Source organism: Schistocerca nitens, chromosome 5 (genome assembly GCF_023898315.1).
Source record: "Schistocerca nitens isolate TAMUIC-IGC-003100 chromosome 5, iqSchNite1.1, whole genome shotgun sequence".
In the NCBI taxonomy this organism is placed as follows: Eukaryota; Metazoa; Arthropoda; class Insecta; order Orthoptera; family Acrididae; genus Schistocerca; species Schistocerca nitens.
The window spans coordinates 286,384,316-286,408,398 of NC_064618.1; the positions used below are offsets into that span (position 1 = coordinate 286,384,316).

General features: G+C 39.7%; 1 protein-coding gene across 1 annotated transcript in view; it reads right to left on the minus strand.

The window, feature by feature from the left end:
• The window catches only part of LOC126260400 (dynein axonemal heavy chain 7-like), a 166,951-nt gene that overhangs the window by 64,031 nt on the left and 78,837 nt on the right, over positions 1 to 24,083 (minus strand). Inside the window, exon 6 of the mRNA XM_049957727.1 lies at positions 21,441 to 21,604. Coding sequence (XP_049813684.1) covers positions 21,441 to 21,604 — 164 coding nt within the window. The remainder of the gene's footprint in view (positions 1 to 21,440; positions 21,605 to 24,083) is intronic.

Consider the following 24,083-nt stretch of genomic DNA (forward strand, 5'->3'; position numbering starts at 1 on the left):
TTAAGCCGGATAGGGAAGTACATCCTACTCACTTTTTGAAAAGGTTCAATCAAGCCTTGCCCAAGACTTGGGAAGATTAAAAAAAGACTGAATTTGTGGTGGGGTATCTTTTAGGAGAAGCCTCAGAGTGGGGTGCAGTAAACATCAAAAACTTTTCGTCTTGGGCAGACTTCCAGAAGAAGTTTAAGGAGTGGTCAGTGAGTGCCCAAGAAAAACTAATTTCCAATTTGTGGAACCCAAAGTATTACAACAGTATTTGGGGTACAATGAGAAAGTATTTTGACTGGCATTTAACAGGAGCGAAGTACTTAGATAAGCCCATGGAGGAAGAAGGGTTGGTCCGAATTTTAATAAGACCCTTACCCATCTATGCTAGGAAAGATATAATATGTAGTGGGTGGAAAACTGTAGAAGAATTATTGTCCTTTGTGAACGCAATTGAGGCCTTAAACAAAGATTACAATGAGAATGTACATCAAAGTGAAAATCAGAATTACAGAAGGGGTAGTAATAATAGTAATAGTAATTTTAAAAGACATGAGGCTAACTTAGTAGATTACACCAATGTAACTGGAATAATGATAATGAAAATTATCAGAAGAACCATCCACCTTCGAACATAGGTCCAGTTACTTCGCAAGATTTTGTACCGAGCAGTACAAAATGGTAACCAATCAGTGATTGATGGCATTAACACTCGAGTTGATAATGTGGAAAGAAATTTTAAAGAGAATCTAGCCACTTCTGACATAATAAATATCAGTAATCTGGAGGAATAGGTAGAAGAGATGATAGCCAGAAAAGTTGCCAAAAGAGTAGTAACCTCTGACAATGTGTCTCCGATTTTATCTTCTGATCTTAGTAACACTAAGAGAAATGTAGACAAACTATGAAGGCAGATTTCAGACTACCTAACAGATCAAAACTAAAATTTCTGTTCCGACACTGACAATGTTGAGTGTTTATGGAAAAAGTTCAAGGCAATCGTAAAATGCGTTTTAGACAGGCACGTGCCGAGTAAAACTGTGAGGGACGGGAAAAACCCACCGTGGTACAACAACGAAGTTAGGAAACTACTGCGAAAGCAAAGAGAGCTTCACTCAAAGTTTAAACGCAGCCAAAACCTCTCAGACAAACAGAAGCTAAGCGATGTCAAAGTTAGCGTAAGGAGGGCTATGCGAGAAGCGTTCAGTGAATTCGAAAGTAAAATTCTATGTACCGATTTGACAGAAAATCCTAGGAAGTTCTGGTCTTACGTTAAATCAGTAAGTGGCTCGAAACAGCATATCCAGACACTCCGGGATGATGATGGCATTGAAACAGAGGATGACACGCGTAAAGCTGAAATACTAAACACCTTTTTCCAAAGCTGTTTCACAGAGGAAGACTGCACTGCAGTTCCTTCTCTAAATCCTCGCACAAACGAAAAAATGGCTGACATCGAAATAAGTGTCCAAGGAATAGAAAAGCAACTGGAATCACTCAACAGAGTAAAGTCCACTGGACCTGACGGGATACCAATTCGATTCTACACAGAGTACGCGAAAGAACTTGCCCCCCTTCTAACAGCCGTGTACCGCAAGTCTCTAGAGGAACGGAGGGTTCCAAATGATTGGAAAAGAGCACAGGTAGTCCCAGTCTTCAAGAAGGGTCGTCGAGCAGATGCGCAAAACTATAGACCTATATCTCTGACGTCGATCTGTTGTAGAATTTTAGAACATGTTTTTTGCTCGAGTATCATGTCGTTTTTGGAAACCCAGAATCTACTATGTAGGAATCAACATGGATTCCGGAAACAGCGATCGTGTGAGACCCAACTCGCGTTATTTGTTCATGAGACCCAGAAAATATTAAATACAGGCTCCCAGGTAGATGCTATTTTTCTTGACTTCCGGAAGGCGTTCGATACAGTTCCGCACTGTCGCCTGATAAACAAAGTAAGAGCCTACGGAATATCAGACCAGCTGTGTGGCTGGATTGAAGAGTTTTTAGCAAACAGAACACAGCATGTTGTTATCAATGGAGAGACGTTTACAGACGTTAAAGTAACCTCTGGCGTGCCACAGGGGAGTGTTATGGGACCATTGCTTTTCACAATATATATAAATGACCTAGTAGATAGTGTCGGAAGTTCCATGCGGCTTTTCGCGGATGATGCTGTAGTATACAGAGAAGTTGCAGCATTAGAAAATTGTAGCGAAATGCAGGAAGATCTGCAGCGGATAGGCACTTGGTGCAGGGAGTGGCAACTGTCCCTTAACATAGACAAATGTAATGTATTGCGAATACATAGAAAGAAGGATTCTTTATTGTATGATTATATGATAGCGGAACAAACACTGGTAGCAGTTACTTCTGTAAAATATCTGGGAGTATGCGTGCGGAACGATTTGAAGTGGAATGATCATATAAAATTAATTGTTGGTAAGGCGGGTACCAGGTTGAGATTCATTGGGAGAGTGCTTAGAAAATGTAGTCCATCAACAAAGGAGGTGGCTTACGAAACACTCGTTCGACCTATACTTGAGTATTGCTCATCAGTGTGGAATCAGTACAGACAGAGGAGATAGAGAAGATCCAAAGAAGAGCGGCGCGTTCCGTCACAGGGTTATTTGGTAATCGTGATAGCGTTACGGAGATGTTTAGCAAACTCAGGTGGCAGAGTCTGAAAGAGATGTGCTTTGCATTGCAGTGTAGCTTGCTGTCCAGGTTTCGAGAGGGTGCGTTTCTGGATGAGGTATCGAATATATTGCTTCCCCCTACTTATACCTCCCGAGGAGATCACGAATGTAAAATTAGAGAGATTAGAGCGCGCACGGAGGCTTTCAGACAGTCGTTCTTCCCGCGAACCATACGCGACTGGAACAGGAAAGGGAGGTAATGACAGTGGCACGTAAAGTGCCCTCCGCCACACACCGTTGGGTGGTTTGCGGAGTATAAATGTAGATGTAGATGTAGATCCGGTAAACAGTATTTAAGCGACCTTGGCTTTTGAATTATTTCTACAACAGAGTGATCGCCCCACTACGCACTGTGTGTTCCCTTTTTAACTTATTTCTTTACACAGTAAATTAACTGATGAATAACGACAACAGTGTTTCAACATAAAGTGGAATAAACATTCGTAGATGATTCAGAGAGTGAGGGGGGGAAAAAAGGAAAAACTGGGTTTCGAACTCGCAGCGCAAAGTTCCGAAGTCGCTATGGTAGCCGCAGAGCCACCGCTTCAGTTGAATCCTTACCCGCTAAGAGGTATCTACACTATAGCAACAGCGCATTGAAAACTTTGACCGTCGTTTTCTCAGAAGCGGTAGAGTGTAAGCAGATAAGCCGAGACACGTGTTCGCTTAATTTGTCCCCTCTTTCACTGAGCGAAGTTTCAGCAAGATCTGGGCATGACACTTGGCGTGTCCCATCGTAAGTGGCGTGCGTTGGGATTCAGTAGACAGAATGTGTCCACTTTCCTCGACTACTCATTGACATGTTTGGAAACTTTCTTTCTTGTAGTGGCACTTTCCATTATGAGGGCTGGTTTTCCTGATAACGATCTACTAATGGACTTTGCTCCTAATTTACGTTACTGTGTAGTAGACCTACTGCAACTCCTTAAACCGGAAATGTTTGTTTATTTGGATACTCCGCTTCTTAGTTGCTACATTTCGCTATAATATTTTCCTTTGTTTCAAAACGGCAAGTTCAGACGACCACTGCAACTTGGTAACATCAGTAACAATTTAATGTTTTGAAACAGTTATGTGTGGTGTACGAGGAGTGTACTCTGTTGAATGAGGAATACATTAAACACGATAGCTGCGTCCAATCACAATTATTAACTTTCGGTTACATGACAAAACTCAAGTCGAAGCACTGTCAGTTCATCTCAGTACCCAGTTAAAGTTAAACTGGAACGATCGAAAACATACTTTTTGTGGGGAAGGCAAACGAATGACTGCGTTTTATTGGCCGTACACTAAGAATACGCAACAGGCCAACTGAAAACACTGCCTACACTACGTTTGTTCGTCCACTGCTATAATATCCTGGATGGACGTGATTGACTGTACACGCAAAAACGTCCAAGGAACGGTAGCACGATTTGTAATGTCACGAAATAGGGGAGAGAGGGTCCCAGATTTGATAATCGAGTTGGGGTAAAATTCATGAAAACAGAAGCGTTTTTCGTTGCCGCGAGATCTTTTCACGAAATTTCAATCACCAACATCTGTTCTGAATGCCAAAACATTATTTCCTCGGGAACTTGCACAGGAAGAAACCATAGTAAAAATGTAATTCAAGGCTCGCAAGAAAAGATTTAAGTGGTCCTTTTTCCCGCGCACTGTTAATGAGTGGGACGGTAGAGAAATAGTCCGAACCTTCTGCGAGGCACATAAGTCTCGATTGTAAAGAAATTCTGTTCATGTAGTCATGTAAATGTAACAACCAAATTATGTTGTAATTGCGACATGTGACTTTCATTTGATTTGAACATTGAAGTTGTTTGCTGTTTATTTACTTTTTGTTCATTAGTTTCAGCCATATACAAACACCTAGGCGCGTTAAATTGATATTGAAATAAAGTGTCATGCATGGACAAATAACAATAAATTCTTACCTGCTTGTTATGGTACTGCAGTATCTGCCAGCGTCTTCAGAAGTGGATATCGCATACGACGTTCCTAGGGTGTTTATAAATGGATATTGCAGACGACTTCGAACAAAGTTTGAATGCAGCTTCGTAAACGTTCCGTGATCAAACGATCTGAGTTGCTGGCGAATACAGTTTATCCTCACTAGACAGTATATATTATTATAATACACGAGGTGAATAGGGTCTCGCCGAGTGCGGTGGCCGAGCGGTTCCAAGCGCTTCAGTCACGAACCGCACGGCTGCTTCAGTCGCAGGTTGGAATTCTACCTCTGGCATAGATGTCTAGGATGTCCTTAGGCTAACTACGTTTAAGTACTTCTAGGTCAAGGGGCTGATGACCTAAGCAGTTTGGTCACATAGTTCTTGAAGCCATTCTTTGACCTTTCGCGGAAATTTTCTTTACATAAACGGCCGTTTCTTTAGATTGCGTTGACATAGAAGCTCACTTTTTTACACCACCAAGGGACCGGTTACCGCATGAAGTGCGATACATTTCCGCTTATTATGTCTACCCGTTCTGGAGGTAAACGGGTTTTAAGGGTTGGGTAGACAGATAGACGGTCAAGAAAGTGAGACTAGTAGGGTTCCGTTTTTACCGGTTTAGGTGACGAAATCCTAACAACGAAAACAGCTACGACAGCTACTGAAGATGAGGGCCGCATAAATAACACCCCCTACTCTTTATTCGAAATGTGCTAGTTGCAGCCGATACATCAGCATATTAATCGTAGCCACGCCTTCGATCCAAATCACGTTTACAGGAATGCAAATAGAATCCATTTGCCCATACACGTGGTAATTCACATCCCAGTATTAATGCCACCGCGTTTTAGTAGTGCGAACATTCCCATTGCTATCTAGCTTAAGAAACACTTCGGCTAATGAACGTTTTCTGGCTGTGGCGAGTCTAGTGGAGAATTCGAAACAGTGTGGAATACGTTTGGCAGCTATGTAGCCGTTTATTTCCTGGGGTGGCGAAGAATTATCCTACTAAATTTACTCTCTAATAACAGTATTTTGTTATTTCGATAAACATCCCGAATGATTGTCATATAAGCGGTGACATAAAGGAAGAAAATTCATGATTTGAGTCCAGAAAGCTCAATGCAACAGAAAATGCAGATCATTTTGCCATTTTCATTGCGAAATTGCCGGCTTATTCATGTCTAGGGTAATAATAGAGAGCTGTTTGCCTGGGTTGCTGCTAGCGTAGTGAAAGGGAGGTCTGGTTTGTTTTCGGTTCTAATCTCGATGGAGGCAGTTAGAATATCAGTAATGCAATTTTAAGAAATTCTCGGGCCCCCAATGCGTTTTATCGCTACCTTTATTCTGTACTGGCGCCCTGTGGATGTCAAACTCCTGTAGAATTTCATACATGTTACTGCCTACTTTTTCCGCTTCTGTCAATAATGGAATTGACTTAAGTGTGGCACTGCATGATTTTTAACTGAATTTCGTTATGAATCTTCACGCATTGCTAAATTTGCACACTTTCATGGTAGGTCAGCAACGGTAATCCAGTATGACTCATCTGAACGTTGACACAGACCGTTTCGCGGCCGAATGCGGATAATATTGCTAATTCGTAACGATCTGGGGTTCTTTGTCTTACTAAAACAGTTATATTACCTCGATAAGTTGAAATTCATTTTTTTTTGGTACAGTTCATACCAATTAGCGTTTCTTCTTTCAGTTCTGTCTTATATTTGTGTGTTGTATTTAACACACTAATCAGCATTAATATAGTCTTACAAATGATTGAAAACAGCCTAAAAAAGTTCAAATAGTTTGTCAATTTCACGCCTGTTCATAGTATGTTGGTAGCAGTTCGTCGCCTTGCCTGTTATGCTGTGTAGCAGACTTTAAAGTCGTGCGGATCAGCATAACGAAAAGGCGAGGGGAGGGGTCTCGCTCGTTTTGTCCACGACTGTACATTATTATTATTATTATTATTATTATTCACGTTTGGGCCCTACTGGACCACGCGAAGTACAATCACGGGGCATTCAGTTATTTTCTTTTAGACTTTCTCTCTGCCCAAATTGTTTTCATTCTCTCGGAATGAGCTCTTTTCCTTTCATCAGACCATGTGGTTCCAGTTTTCTTTGGTTTTTCAGCTTGACCAACTACCCAGTCATGAATTTTTTTCCTAAATAATTTTCTGTCTTGAATTTCATCTTGTTTTATATCTGCCTCTTTCATGTCCTCTTTTATAGCAGCAATCCATTTTATTGTCTCAAATTTAGCTTTACTTCGATTTTCGTAGAATTCCACTACTTGTTTAGTTAGTCTGGTAGCATCCATTCTTTTAATATGCCCATAAAATTTTAATCTGCGTTTTTTCATATCTGAATATATGCTGGTGTATTGTTGAATTTCACTATTTGCTCTTAGCCTGTATGTTCCTTCTTCAGTATATTTTGGACCTAGAATTTTTCTGATTACTTTTCTTTCTCTTTTTTGGATTTCTTGAATGTCCTTTTTTCTGTTTAAAATTAGCGTTTCAGCCCCATAAAGGCACTCTGGTTTTATGACCGTGTTGTAATGTCTCAATTTAGAGTACCTCGAGAGACATTTTTTGTTGTAGATGTCTTTTGTAAGTCTAAAAGCTGTCTCCATCTTTTGACAACGAATTTCATTTCCAATTTTTTCTAGACCAGTCTCTGAGATTGTTTCACCTAAATATTTGAATTGCGAAACTCTTTTGATTTTTCCATACTTAGTTTCCAAAAGTTTGGGTGCCAGTTTGTTGCTAGTCATATACTGTGTTTTTTCAAATGAGATTTGGAGACCTACTCTTTCTGCTGTTTCTTTAAGGATTTATATTTGTTTCTGAGCAATTTGGATGTCCTGCGTTAGAATAACCAAGTCGTCTGCAAGTCGACTGTACATTATTATATACAGATTTCACACACACATCATAGAAAGTTTTGCATCACCTCAGTTCCGAGAGTGCCGGAACCTGTACAGAAAATTGGAATAGAGATCGGCATAAACATCATTTCTGCCCTTTTTATTGCTCATGAAAACAACACATTGATGTTGTACCACCATACAGTGAGACCTTCAGAAGTGGTGATCCAGAATGCTGTACACAATGGTACCTCTAATACCCAGTAGAACATCCTCTTGCATTTATGTATGCCTGTATTCATTGTGCCATACTATCCACAAGTTCATCAAGGCACTCTTGGTCCAGATTGTCCCACTCCTCAATGGCGATTTAGTGTAAATCCCTCAGAGTGATTGGTCGGTCACGTCATCCTTCAATAGCCCGTTTCAATCTATCCCAGGTATTTTTGATAGGGTTCATTTCTGGAGAACATGCTGGCCACTCTAGTCGAGTGATGTCATTATCCTGAAGGAAGTCATTCACAAGATGTGCAAAATGGGAGTGGGAATTGTTATTCATCAAGATGAATGTCTCGCCAACATGTTGCCGATATGGTTACACTATCGGTCAGAGGATGGCATTCACGTATCGTACAGCCGTTACGGAACCTTCCAAACCACCAGTGGTGTATGTCAGCCCCACATATTGCCAACAAAAATAGCAGGGGATTTTCCACCTTGCTGCACTCACTGGACAGTGTGTCTAAGGCGTTCAGCCTAACCAGGTTGCCTCCATACATGTCTCTGACGATTTTCTGGTTGAAGGCATATGAGACACTAACTGGTGAAGAGAACGTGATGCCATTTCTGAGCGGTCCATCAGCATATTATTGGGCCCATCTGTACTGTGCTGCATGGTGTTGTGGCTGCAAAGATGGAGCTTGCCATGGACGGCGAGACTGAAGTTGTGCATCGTACAGCCTATTGTGCACAGTTTGAGTTGTAACACGATGTCTTGTGTGTGTACAAAAGGCATTATTCAAGATGGTGGCATTGCTGTCAGGGTTCTGCCAAGCCAAAATCTGTAGGTAGCAGTTATCCACTGCAGTAATAGCCCTTGGACAGCCTGAGCAAGGCATATCATCAACAGTTCCTGTCTCTTTGTATCTCCTCCATGTCTGAATAACATCGCTTTGGTTCACTCCGAGATGCCTTGTTGAGAACCCTTCCTGGCACAAAGTAACAATGCAGACACAATTGAACTGTGGTGGCCGTCTCAACATGGTGGAACTACAAACAACACAAGCTGTGTACCTCCGTCCTGGTGGCATGAATAGAACTGATTGGCTGTCAGATCCCATCCATCTAATAGGTGCTGCTCATGCATGGTTGTTTACATCTTTGGGCGAGTTTAGTGACATCTCTGAACAGTGAAAGGCCCTATGATACAATATCCACAGTCAAAGTCTATATTCAGGAGTTCTGGGAACCAGGGTTATGCAAAAAAATTTTTGATGTGTGTATTTATCTTTCCATTCAGTCTCATGTACTTAGTATGTTGTAAATTTAGTTTGCTAATGTTTTCATCAAATGTGCTTTACTATTGGTTCATGCAAAACCTCTTTTAAGCATAAAACATTGAAATGCCAATGAAAGATAGACAGGCAGGGATAAGTCATTTGGCTGTATGTTGCAGAAGACATTTTCCATAACTTTTGCTTTGTTCCCTCCCCCCTTATGAGAAAATTAAATATTTAACAGATGCAACTTGTAGGAAATTTGATGTACTTTTATGTGGTGTACTTTGTTTTGTTATGTATTATATGTGTGTATGAATAAGAGAAGATGTAACAACAGTATTAAGCATCTTTATTGATGTGAAGTGGAGCCAAGTAAGGAGGATTTTCATCATTTTTTTGACATACATTGGTGTCCTTGAAATTGGCTGCCTGAATCTACAATTGAAATGTAAGTCCAAATAGCCTGAATTTGTGCAAGCAGAACATTTCTAATACTGCAATTGTATAGTTGTTGTTGTGGTCTTCAGTCCTGAGACTGGTTTGATGCAGCTTTCCATTCTACTCTATCGTGTGCAAGCTTCTTCATCCCCCAGTACCTACTGCAACCTACATCCTTCTGAATCTGCTTAGTGTATTCATCTCTTGGTCTCCATCTACAATTTTTACCCTTCATTCTGCCCTCCAGTACTAAATTTGTGATCCCTTGATGCCTCGGAACATGTCCTACCAACCAATCCCTTCTTCTGGTCAAGTTGTGCCACAAACTCCTCTTATCCCCAATTGTATTCAATACCTCCTCATTAGTTATGTGATCTACCCATCTAATCTTCAGCATTCTTCTGCAGCACCACATTTCGAAAGCTTCTATTCTCTTCTTGTCTAAACTGTTTATCGTCCATGTTTCACTTCCATACATGGCTGCACTCCATACAAATACTTTCAGAAACTACTTCCTGACACTTAAATCTATACTTGATGTAAACAATTTTCTCTTCTTCAGAAACGCTTTCCTTGCCATTGCCAGTCTACTTTTTATATCCTCTCTACTTCGACCATCATCAGTTATTTTGCTCCCCAAATGGCAAAACTCCTTTACTACTTTAAGTATGTCATTTTCTAATCTAATCACCAGACTTAATTCGACTACATTCCATTATCCTTGTTTTGCTTTTGTTGATGTTCATCTTATAGCCTCCTTTCAAGACATTGTCCATTCCCTTCAACTGCTCTTCCAAGTTCTTTGCTGTCTCTGACAGAATTACAATGTCATCGGCAAACCTCAAAGTTTTTATTTCTTCTCCATGGATTTTAAAACCTACTCCAAATTTTTCTTTTGTTTCCTTTACTACTTGCTCAATATACAGATTGAATAACATCGGGGAGAGGCTACAACCCTGTCTCACTCTCTTCCCAACCACTGCTTCCCTTTCATGTCCCTTGACTCTTATAACTGCCATCTGCTTTCTGTACAAATTGTAAATAGGCGTTCGCTTCCTGTATTTTACTCCTGCCACCTTCAGAATTTAAAAGAGAGTATTCCAGCCAACATTGTCAAAAGCTTTCTCTAACTCTACAAATGCTAGAAACGTAGGGTTGCCTTTCCTTAATCTTTCTTCTAAGATAAGTCATAGGGTCAGTATTGCCTCATGTGTTCCAACATTTCTACGGAATCCAAACTGATATTCCCCGAGGTCGGCTTCTACCAGTTTTTCCATTTGCCTGTAAAGAATTCGCAGTAGTATTTTGCAGTTGTGACTTATTAAACTGATAGTTCGGTAATTTTCACATCTGTCAACACCTGCTTTCTTTGGGATTGGAATTATTATATTCTTCTTGAAGTCTGAGGGAATTTCGCCTGTCTCATACATCTTGCTCACCACATGGTAGAGTTTTATTAGGACTGGCTCTCCCAAGGCTGTCAGTAGTTCTAATGGAATGTTGTCTACTCCGGGGGCCTTGTTTCGACTTGGGTCTTTCAGTGCTCTGTCAAACTCTTCACGCAGTATCATATCTCCCATTTAATCTTCATCTACCTCCTCTTCCATTTCCATAATATTGTCCTCAAGAACATCGCCCCTGTATAGACCCTCTATATACTCCTTCCACCTTTCTGCTTTCCCTTCTTTGCTTAGAACTGGTTTTCCATCTGAGCTCTTCATATTCATGCAAGTGGTTTTTTTTTCTCCAAAGGTCTCTTTTAATTTTCCTGTAGGCAGTATCTATCTTACCCCTTGTGAGATAAGCCTCTACATCCTTACATTTGTCCTCTAGCCATCCCTGCTTAGCCATTTTGCACTTCCTGTCGATCTCATTTTTGAGATGTTTGTATTCCTTTTTTCCTGCTTCACTTACAGCATTTTTGTACTTTCTCCTTTCATCAATTAAATTCAATATCTCTTCTGTTACCCAAGGATTCCTACTAGCCCTCGTCTTTTCACCTACTTGATCCTCTGCTGCCTTCACTACTTCATCCCTCAGAGCTACCCATCCTTCTTTTACAGTATTTCTTTCCCCCATTCCTGTCAATTGTTTCCTTATGCTCTCCCCGAAACTCTGTACAACCTCTGGTTCCTTCAGTTTATCCAGGTCCCATCTCCTTAAATTCCCACCTTTTTGCAGTTTCTTCAGTTTTAATCTACAGTTCAGAGTCCACATCTGCCCCTGGAAATGTCTTACAATTTAAAATCTGGTTCATAAATCTCTGTCTTACCATTATATAATCTATCTGAAACCTTCTAGTATCTCCAGGGTTCTTCCATGTATACAACCTTCTTTAATGGTTCTTGAACCAAGTGTTAGTTATGAATAAGTTATGCTCTGTGCAAAATTCTACCAGGCAGCTTCCTCTTGCATTTCTTAGCCCCAATCCATATTCACCTACTATGTTTCCTTGCCTTACTTTTCCTACTCTCGAATTCCATTCACCCATGACTATTAAATTTTCGTCTCCCTTCACTACCTGAATAATTTCTTTTATCTCATCATACATTTCATCAATTTCTTCATCACCTGCAGAGCTAGTTGGCATATAAACTTGTACTACTGTAGTAGGCGTGGGCTTCGTGTCTATCTTGGCCACAGTAATGCGTTCACTATGCTTTTTGTAGTAGCCTACCCGCACTCCAATTTTTTTATTAATTATTAAACCTACTCCTGCAGTACCCCTATTTAATTATGTATTTACAACCATGTATTCACCTGACCAAAAGTCTTGTTCCTCCTGCCACCGAACGTCACTAATTCCCACTATATCTAACTTTAACCTATCCATTTCCCTTTTTAAATTTTTTAACCTACCTGCCCGATTAAGGGACCTGACATTCCACTCTCCGATCCATAGAACACCAGTTTTATTTCTCCTGATAACGACGTCCTCTTGAGTAGTTCCCGCCCGGAGATCCAAATGGGGGACTATTTTACCTCTGGTATATTTTACCCAAGAGGATGCCATCATCATTCAATCATATAGTAAAGCTGCATGCCCTCAGAAAAATTATGGTTGTAGTTTCCCCTTGCTTTCAGCCATTTGCAGTACCAGCACAGGAAGGCCGTTTTGGTTAATGTTACAAGGCCAGATCAGTCAATAATCCAGACTGTTGCCCTGCAACTATTGAAAATGCTGCTGCCCCTCTTCAGGAACTACACGTTTGTCTGGCCTCTTAACAGATACCCTTCTCTACCCTTCTCTTGTGGTTGCACCTACAGTACGTCTATCTGTATCATTGAGTCACGCAAGCCTCCCCACCAATGGCAAGGTCCACGGCTCATCAAGGGGAGGGGGGGACTGTATTATCCTTTATATTTTTTTTATTATTATTATAACACACCCGTCCGGTAAGACTCCCCTGACTTGAGGTTCTGGGTGTCTTTTCGGAACTGTACTCCATCCCTGAACCTCTCCAGTCCTTTTCTTTCATTCGTCTTCTTTCCCCTTCAACTCTTCTGCCAGAAGAATTAGCCACAAGCTCCAAAAGCCTGTAAGTGTTAAACCTTTTTGTGTGTGTTCTCCTGCGACTGCTACGTCAGTAGATATTTTATCTATCCATTTACATTATAAAATCAGAACATCTGTAAGTCTCTAACACAACTTCATCCTAACATTATCATAAATGTCACAGAGTACCGTACATCACAAAACTTCATCTTTATATCTTCAATACACCTTGTAAGCCTCATCACAAAACCATAAACCTCACAAACTACTTGTCCATAGCCTCTACATAACTCCACAGTATCATAAAGATCATTATATTAACCCTAATGGAAATGTGCTCTGCATATAATTAATATACCTCACCCACAACAACACAGCACATACTATGAATGAAGAAACAATATTCATAGCAACTGATCTTAATATAACCTTCATTTTTAATCATTTGTTGATTCCTTTTGTTTGAGAACTATTCTCCACAGCTGAAACTTCCTCCCACAGTGAGAGAACAGTTATGTTCATTTCATGTCATCATTTTTTGCTTAATAAACTATATATGTTTTCATGCTATTTCATAACAGATTCTGACTATAATTACACTAGAACAGTTACAACGTTTTCAGTCTGACTTCCCATAACGCAAATTCAAGTTTCTTTCCCAAATTTCACATAAACTGCACATAAGCCCCCAAACAATGAAATTCCATATCTTTATATCTTCAGCTACTTCAACACAGCAAACACACAACATACTCTAACTTTTTTTGATAACACCCTAAAATGATGAATTTTGACATTTTTATAACACACATAGTGACCACTTGTGATGCAAAACTCTGTCACAGCCAATTTATTGGGCTGTAACAGACTGACAGTGTCACCATGGGCAGTCCTTTTTCATCCTTCAGGACCAATTTATTTGTGGAGGACTTTGTAGAAAAGGTGCTGGAATCTGCTAGCTTGAAACCCACAGCAGTTAGGAGATATGATGAAACTTCTATAATGTGATGCATGGTGATGATAAATACAGGAATTTTTAAACCATCTAAATTCTACCACAGAAAAATCAGTGCTCAACCGAAACTGAAAAGAAGGGTTGACTTCCATTTTTGGAAGTTTTAGTTAGTTGCAAAGATTGTTGCACCTTGGGACATGCAGTTCATCAGAAGCTGACTCATAATAGCTTATATCTACCCGCAATTAGTTGCTTTTATTCTTTCAAAATATCCGCCTGCTTAGCTGGGAGGTAACGTGCTTGCTTCCCATGCACTGGGCCTGGGTTCGATTCCTGGCCGGGTTGGAGATTTTCTCCACTCGTGGACAGGGTGTTGTGTTGTCCTCATCATCATTTCATCCTCATCATTGGCTGCAAGTTGCCCGATGTGGCGCCGACTTAAATAAGACTTGCACCTGGCAGCCGAACCCGAATGGGACTTCCCGGCCAACAATGTCATACGATCATTTCATTTAATTTCCTTCTTCCAAAATGACAAATGTTCTCAGCACTTTGGTTCACAGAACTCATGGTGCTGCTGAAGCAAGCAGCAGTCAGGATGAAATGGAACTTTTAAAGGGAGTTTTTAAGCAAATGGTCATCTTCCACAACAGGTGTATAAGGCGCTATGAATAAAATATAAGATGGGCATAAGGAATGAGGAAGAATAGATAGATTTAAATTCATAGATAGATTTAAATCTATGTCTTCCTGCCATATGCAGGAAGCCTGGCATCAACAATAAGTTGGGCCCTCACCAAGCACAAAGTTAAAGTGATTTTTCACCCTTCACTGAAGACAGCAGCACTTTTGGGTTCTGTGAAACTTGAGCTGATACTCCAAAAGGTTAGGGTTACAAGAGGCCTGTGAGTGTGGCATTTTCACATCTGGCTGATGAACCACAGTCTATAAAAGATGCAGGCAACAATAGGTAGACCCTGCTCTTTCAAGCCAATAAATCGGTTGTGGCAGAGCACTAAAGCAACAACCATCATTCTATGTGGAATGAAAATGTTGAAATTCTAGTACTGCCTCCATTATGTTACTTGGTCATGAAAGAAGCAGCTGAAATTCGTTTGGAGAAGAATGTAATTATTGGAGGCAGCATTTCTGGCTTGGACAGACAATGAAAGCTGGTACTTACTCTAATAAACTTGCAAAGATAACACTGTAGTCCAGCTCATATTGATACACAGACACCTCAGCATGGATTGACCATATAGCAACAGATTCAGTTTATGTACACTTCTTTAGAGTCAATTGACTTATCTGGTGTTTGTGCATTTGTGGCTGCATACACAGTTGCATGTTACACAGGTTTAAAAGGATGGAATAAGTGTGGTTCAGTCTGTTGGCTCACTCTGAAGGTGGCTAAAAGGCATATGACTAAAATGTTTACAGTAGAAAGATGGTTTATATGATTTCAGACCCAAAATTTAATGGACAAGTTTATAGATATCTGCATTCACACACCAATAAGAACATCTCCTGGCAATGAGGAAATCAGAATCTTGCAAATAGATCAGCAAAAAGCAAATGTCTTTGTGGCAAGAAAAAACAAGTATAAAGTTGTATGTGAAAATATTAGAAGCTTACTGAGTATTTCAGTGGACAATGTATTTATCATTTATCAAGCCAGTGAAAAGACAAAGGGACACTCTCAAATAAATTTCAGGGTGTGACTCATAATAGAACTGTTGGAAACTCACAGGAAGTGAATGTGGTGCAGGTTTCTTTAAAATATACCACTCTGAAAGCACATTTTATGTGGCTGTGTAAGCTTCAAAAATAATAATGAAGAATTGTTAACAATTGCTTTAATGTTTGACTTATAATTCCTGCACTAGAGCAATTTAAATAAAATTCTGGATTCCAGTATGTGCCAGCTACATGAACTATTGCCACTACCAGCTTGTAGGATTATTGTACTCAACAGAAGAAGTTCATCTTTGTGATAATGTACCTTTATCGTTACTCGTACTCCAGAGAGTGCTCACCTAAGACTGGATTTACTGAGTGTGAGGTGTGAATGAATGAATTAAAAAAAACGTACCCACCTCTGAGGCTAAAATTATAAATCCATGTTAATATGGTTGTATTTGATTGTGGTTAGCTGTTTAAAATCTTTGTGCTATACTTATTATTATTATTTCTCTTTTTTTCTCACCAACACTTTGCACGAAATGGAGAGCAGGTGACAGTGTACAATTACTAATCAACATACTCTATGCCACCATCCAGAATTAAATCCGTAACCTCTATTCAGTGTCTCACGAAGCAGGAGCATATGACACTGTAGATAATGTCTGTCCATTGGGTGTCATCATCAAGCACTCTAGTCTCTTAGTGCTCTTTAGGATGATTTGGCCATGTGCCAGCATCAGATTCACCCCCCCCCCCCTATTAAACTCACACTCTCATAGTTGCTAGTTCCATAAAATCCAGTGAGAAATTGAGAGGATTTTGGAAAGGATAAGTAAAAGCCAATGACAAATCAAAATTGTAGGGGAGTTCATGAAGCACTCACATGTTGCGCCCTCAATAAGAAATCTGCTCAGAAAGCCTGTATTTGAATCAGACAAACAATTACCATATACCTTTGAAATTTAATGTATGGGCTTGGGGCATGTGCTGTGCTTAGGTAACACTTCTATAAATATGAGGTCTGTTCAAAAAATTGGCATGTTGGAGCCAAATACAGTGTAAATCCCTGCACATGTCTGTGTTTAATGTGTAACCGCTGGAAGGTTTATTGTTGTATGCTTGTTAGTTATTATTCAGTGCTGTGTTGAGCAGAACATTGTGTTACACAGTTTTTGAATTTTGAGATGGCAGAGTTAGAGGATCAACGTGTCTGCATTAAATTTTTCAGAGACACACCAAATGATGCAGTAAGCCTATGGTGATGAGTGCTTAAGCTATTCTTGGTGTTACGAATGGTTCACATGGTAAAAACAGCCAGATGGGAGTTAAAGATGACCCTTCTTCAAAACACCCTTTGACATCTAATGATGGCTCTCATTTCAGGAGCGTCAACAAAACTGTGCGTGCCAATTGAAGACTGCCTACCTGAGAGATGGCTGAAGAATGTAACATTTCAGTTGGATCATGCCCTGAAGTCTTAACACAGAATCTTGCAATGCATCGTATTGCCATCACGTTTGTACCACAGCTCGTGAATGAAGATCACAAAAACCTTCGCCTGGCAACCTGTGAAGAGCTTTTGGATCACGCAAATGAGAACAAGATGTTCCTTAAGAGAATCATAACTGGTGATAAGATGATGTTGAGACCGAGGTTAAATCTTCACAATGAGTCAGGGAAGGTTCTCCAAGACAAAAAAAAAAAAAAAAAAAAAAAAAAAAAAAAAAAAAAAAAAAAAAAAAAAAAAGCAAATCAGGTCAGGTCAAATGTCAAAGCCATGCTAATAGTTTTCTTCGACTTTGAAGGATTAGTTCACCATTAATCTGTGCCACAGGGACAAACCATTAATCAATGGTACTAGCAGGATGTGTTATGATGTGACAGCAGTCTGAAATATGGCGAGACATCATGATAACACATCTGCACATTCATCCTTGTTGGTGCATGACTATTGTGAAAAAACGAAATCACTGTGCTGCGTCATCCTCCATACTCTTCAGCCCTGGCCCCTGAGGACTTTTTTTTATTTGCAAAGTTGAAAATCCTGTTGAAACGACAAAGATTTCCTATGGTTGACAAGATAAAAGAAAATTTGCGGATGGCGCATCATGCGATCCAGTAAGACGTGTACCAAGGCACCTCGCGGAAATGGAAACAGTGTTGGGAGCAGTGTATCAATTGTGGAGGAGAGTATTTCAATAGATACTATGCACAATAAGTGAAAGTTTAAGTATAGACAAATTTTGTAAACAAAGTTCTGGAATTTTTTTAACAGACCTCGTAAAGAAGAATACCGTATTTACTCGAATCTAAGCCGCACCTGAAAAATGAGACTCGAAAAGAAGGAAAAAAAAATTCCCGAATCTAAGCCGCACCTGAGATTTGAGTCTCGAAATTCAAGGGGAGAGAAAAGTTTTAGACCGCACCTCGAAATCGAAACAAAGTTGGTCCATTGTAATAAGAGACACAATTTAGGTCGAATGAATGACGATACAGCTACAATAGTTTGGTTCTAGCCGTAAGCTTAGCAGTTAAGCTTTAACAGGTAGCCATTGCTATGCGTCAGGCACTCCCTCCGTATTTATACGGGTACCCTTCGTTTTTCACGTGCTTCGTCTGGTTTGAATTGAGTACTTATTTTTCTTTGATCTAATAAGTGCCGTTCTCTTTGTTATAGGTGTTTACGTCACTCTAAGCTGAAAATGCATTACTGTACTGTGTCATGCATTGTTTGTCGCATTCTGATAATGAGTGTTTACGACCTGTCGCCGCTCGCGGCATGGTTTGCTCTAGTGCGTGCTACCGCCGCTTACAATAAAAAAAAGAAGAGAGGAATTGTCTCAGTAGCGATACAATGGCAAGAGACTGCTATTTGTTATTATTTACACTGCTGCTTTCTTTGATAATGATCAACAAGAAGCAAATAATAAACTGCGTATGATAGAAGATGTTCTGAACGAGAGTTTAGCGAAAATTTTTCTCCGTTTGAAATCTGTGCAGATGCCTCTTTAGTACATTACTTTCTGCACAGAAATTACAGTCATCTTAGATTTAAAAATCTAGTCAATTGCTGTGCTTCATTTCTGACTGTATCACTATTAGGCATATGAATAATACGAATATAAACATGACATGATATGTGTATACTTCCGCGTTTGCTGTTATCTCACTCTAGTTTCGTAGTTTATTAGGTGGACAGGATTTAAATGAGATAGCAGCAAACACGAAAGAATACATGGAAAAATGTTTATATTCGTATTATTCTAATGGTGCAGATAATACTGTATGTGATTCGAAATTCATAAAAGTTCCCATTAGCAACCACAGTTATGTTAGACTGTGTTAGCAACCATCTCTTCTCACAGGTAGGAAAAAATTCAGAACGTAGAATTGGCCATACTGACAAACATCGCAAACAGTCTTGGCAGACGGATTTTCGTAGTACATTGAAAAGCTGCTACATTCGAAGATGAACAATACGGAATTTGTATTTACTTCGTTGGATAAAGTATGAAAATGCAGTGGTCGAAATTTGGGGCGGAGAAAAAAGCTCGTCTTTCACCTTTTTTTTTTTAATTTATTTACTGACGCAGAGGTTTTGGCGCCTGTATTTATCTTTGTGCCTGCAAAGCATGCCTGTGTAGCGCTACATATATTTGACGGCAGAAGTTAGTTGTGGCGGCACCTACCAACATATTTCAGAACTTCCGCTTACTTTGCACTCGATTCTAAGCCGCAGGCGATTTTTTGGATTACAAAAACCGGAAAAAAAGTGCGGCTTAGATTCGAGTAAATACGGTAAGTAGATCAGAATTGGCAGCAACAGTTCACCTTTTATCAAACTCACACTCTAGAAGTTGCTACTTCCACAAAATCTAGTGAGAAACTCTGAGGAATTTGAAAAGGATAATTAAAAGCCAATGGCAAGATAAAATTGTCAGGGAGTCAATGAAGCACTCACTAAGAACTCTGCTCTGAAAGGCAATTATCTGTATTTGAGTCTTAGTGAGGCAAACAATTACCATATACTTCTGAAATTTAATTCAAGGCTCAGTGTATGTGCTGTTCTAGGTAAAACTTCTATAAATAAAGAAGAATAAGTGGATCAGAGTTGACAGACACCGGAACAAGGATGGCTATTGAATGTATGCTTTCAAAAATTGAGTCTTTCAATACAGCAAATGAAAAGATAGGAAAAAAGGAAGCAAAACATTATATGTATCAATTGTTTCATGGCATTTAAATTAAAAGAAAAATACAGAATGTTGCAACCAAGACATCAAAGGCCTAGCTTATACATGGAATTCATTTTCTGATTTTAATGTAAAACATTTGCAATTACATATTGCAGGCTGAAACAATGCCAGAGATAGTGGAACAACATACCTCCCCTTGTAGCCAAAGGAACCTCTTCCAATAATTGTGAAGTACTGTATCATTTTCAAGAAACTGTAGATAACAGGTTCTTATTAGGTGATCCACTATCACAACAGACCCAATCAAATGATGATCTACTTCACCACGTCACACATTTACTAAGAAGCAATTCTCATTCTCCCTGGATGTCTCAATCAACAGAGCACTTGCCATTGAAAGACAGAGGTCCCTGGTTTGACTCCTAGTAGGGTTCATATTGTTAATCTACCAGGAAGATTCTAATCAGCACACATGCCACTGCAGAGTGAAAACTCATTCCAGAAACTTACTCTATGTTTGTAGATCACTATCATGAAGTTTTGAGATTGCAAACAAATGACCTTGGTATCTTGCCATATTATTTTGGTTGACAACCATTTAACCATCTTCAGGTGTGTGTTTCACACAGGAAATTGCTGGTCAACATGGCACTGGACGTGGCTGAATAGTTGTAAGCCAACATATCATGATTAGATATCGATAACATCTGGATGCACTCCCAAAAATATCATGGAATGCTCATTACACTGGGAAAACTTCAAGTGTTAACTAATAAATAATACAAAGGTACTTTATCACAAATGCCAAATATTTGCCATATTTTGTTCTTGACAGCAGGTTTACAAGTTATTTGGATTTTTGGCCAAAGTAACTAATGCAAGTCAGTGTAGTAGTGTTCAATCCAGAGGCAACTATCTAAAATACCATCATCAACAGTCTTAGTCACTGAAAATTAGAAAGCAAGGGAGTACAGTTCTTGATCACCAGACACCTTGGAAATGTCTCAGGTGAAATCACAAACCCCTCCAAAGTAAGTAAGTAAGTAAGTATTTAGTGACACTGGACTTGATCAGTCCTTTTGGACAACATAAACATGATATTCCATTCTGTGTACACCAATCATCCTCATTTATATTACACAGATACACATATGGCACAAGATCTATAACGAATAAATAAAACCTTTGCAGTTAAATTTAGTAACAGCCCTTCATCACCTGCAAGCCAAGATTTTCACACATTATTTTTTACACTTCTACATTGATTAGAAAAAGTGAACGATATAAATTACATAATTTACAGTTAGGTGATTATGATACATGCTGCTTACCCTTCTCAGTACTTTTTAGCTGATAGTTGCCATGCAACGGTACACGAAACAATATGGAAACTACTGCATGTAAGCACATTTTTATTGAATTTATAATCATTTGCACATAATATTGTGGTTATGAGTGTATATCATTCTCATTATTCTTTCGACATGTCCCAACTTTTATAAATATTTCTTTTGATTTGTTACCCTCCTCCCCTGCCACCACACCCCATTCCCGTCCCTCCAACCCCCCCCCCCCTCTACCCCCAACCCCTCCCCACACACAGTACCTTGACAGGTTCTCTGACACCTTTTCAAATTTTTTTTACAACCATTTATATGCTCATAATACTTACCATAGTCTTTCGAGATGGTTGGCTGAAAACAAATATTTCCAACTATGACAGCACCAAGACGTACTAAGGTCTGACGAGATGTGCCTCCAACTCCAATAAGAAGACAGTTACTGCATGGAGTAACCATAATCCGGCACAGGTGGATGAGATGTTCTAATGCAGACCTGAAAGGAAACTAATACTATAAAACACATGGATGAAACAAATAGGAAATTTATGATCAATATGCAATGTTTCATATAAATTAAAAGAAAGTTTTCTTCAATCACGGCATTGTAACATTTAACAATCCAAGACATACCTTTTGATTTCTTTAACATGTGCGTGTGATAGAAAGCTTACTCTCATCAGTGTAGTACAGTATTAACCACTCAGTACAGTCTTTCAGTGACAACCTGTTTGTTAATATCCTGAAGGCACAAGAAATTATCACTGGGACCTAGCAGAACAAAACTTTATTTGTGTGCACCAGAGGAATGAGGTGGCATGCAAGAATTGTGAACAGATCAGATAAGTACACAATTGTATAAAGATAAATGTATCTCTGAGAAGAACATTACTTTACTCAGCATAACTACCAAAAATAGTAAATGACTAGAAAATAACAACATAACTATTATTTGCCAACACTCCATGATGGTTGTGAAATATTCAGTGCTGATTGCAGCACCCCTAGTGGCTGGCATGGAAAGCCCACTGACAGCTGGGATGTAAACAAAACCACACTCATGCACAACACATGCGACACTTCACTGCACTGATGGAAAGTGAGCTTTTTTCACTCAGTAGCCCCCTTGGCAGAAGTGGAGCACTGTCCAGGTAATGCAAAAGGAGGTGCACATGCTGTCCCCATCTCGATGTGCGAGATGATGGTGGTACTGCATCAGCAGGAGGCAGTTCTGTCATCGTCAGAGGCGGTTCTACAACAGCTGGGGGCAGTTATGTGACAGAGGTAGGAGGTGCCAGTGATTGAGCAGGAAACTGCAGTCATGGATGGTTGTAAGCAGGATCCTCATGTGGAATGCAAGCTGGTTTCACTCTGTCAATTGACACTGTAGACAGTTTTCCATTTAGCAGTATTTCAAAGAAGTGTGCTCCTTGTTTCAGCACCTTGTGCAGCCCAGTGTATGGAAGTTGTAGGGCAGGTCTGATGCTTTCTGTTCAGAGCATGATGAGACTGCAGGACACTAAATCACAATGAACATAGGTAGCAGGAATGCCACATATCAAACTTGGGGAGGGCAAAGTTGAGTGACATGTTTCCTGAGCTTATCTCTAAAGTCATTGTGATCCTAACTAGCTGTCTGTGCACTGGTGCTTTGGTGAACTCTTCAGGAAGGTAAAGTGTTTTGCTGTACACTGATGCTGTGGGTGAAGCTTCTAAGTCGGGTTTGTACACCATCTGGAGACCCAGCAAAATAATCAGTAATGCAGTAGTCGAGTCTGATCAATGGCTCATGATCACTGCCTTGATTGTGCAATGCTAGGGCTCAATTAAACCATTGCTGGGTGGCTGGTAACCAGTAGTCCAGTGGTGCACTGTGCTGCAGGACTTGGTTAATTGAGAGAATAGTTCAGACTCAAACTGGCAGCCTCAATCTGTCATCACATGTAATGGGCAGCCAAAGTGAGCAATCCAGGCTGAAGTAAACACGGAAGCTATTGTTTCTTTTGTTATATTGTCTATCGGAGTTGCCTCAGGCCAGCATGTCAGGCAATCAGTCATTGTTAGAATGTATCTCTGTCCAATGGAAGGAGGCACTGGGCCTACGATGTCAATGTGGGTGAGTGTGAATCTCTCATAGGTCGCTGGAAAGTTTCCAATTGGCACATGAATGCGATGATGTATCTTGCTTTGTTGACATTTTATGCAACTACATGCCCATTCTCAGCAGACTTTTTGCATTCCAGGCGACACAGATTGGTGCGAGATAAAGTGAACTATTGCCCTGACTCCAGAATGACTTAAATTGTGTAATTCGTCAAAAGTGGATTATGAAGCTGTGAAGGTAAGAACTGTCTTGTTTTTCTGGTTGAGAGATCATAATAAAGCTTGATGTTGGAACCTGGTACGTCTACTAACTTTAGCTCAATTGTTGCCTCTGGATTGTTGAGACAGTTAAAAGTTTTTGATCTGTTTTTTGTGCCTTGGCAAGTTCCATGAAGTCTTATTATGCTCGAGTTGTTCATGACGGCAGAAGCACGGGATAAGTAATTGTCACGAAGCAAGCTAGGACATTTTTTACTTCCTCTCTTGTTTTTCCATCTGCCTTCTTAAAATCCATTTGTTCAATTTTGACTAATTAACATTAACTTCTCTGAGCATAATCTGCATTTTCGTAAAAGAGAAAGGTAGGCCCTCAGTTTTAAAGAATGTGACACCAAATCTAATTTTGTGCTTAGTTTTACATAGGCCTATGTAATTTATTTTCTAATTTGTTTTGACTATTCCTAATTAGTATCTTTTGTTATAGGGTGAAATCAATAATTGTTTCATAACTTAAATTCTATTGTTGACTTATAAACAAATATAAAGTCCGTAATAATTGTAAGCATTTGGAAGACGAAATGCTAGTATTCTTTAAGTATCTATTTGCCTCTATTCGTAAACATGTTAACAAAGCCAGCCCTTCGTTAACTCCA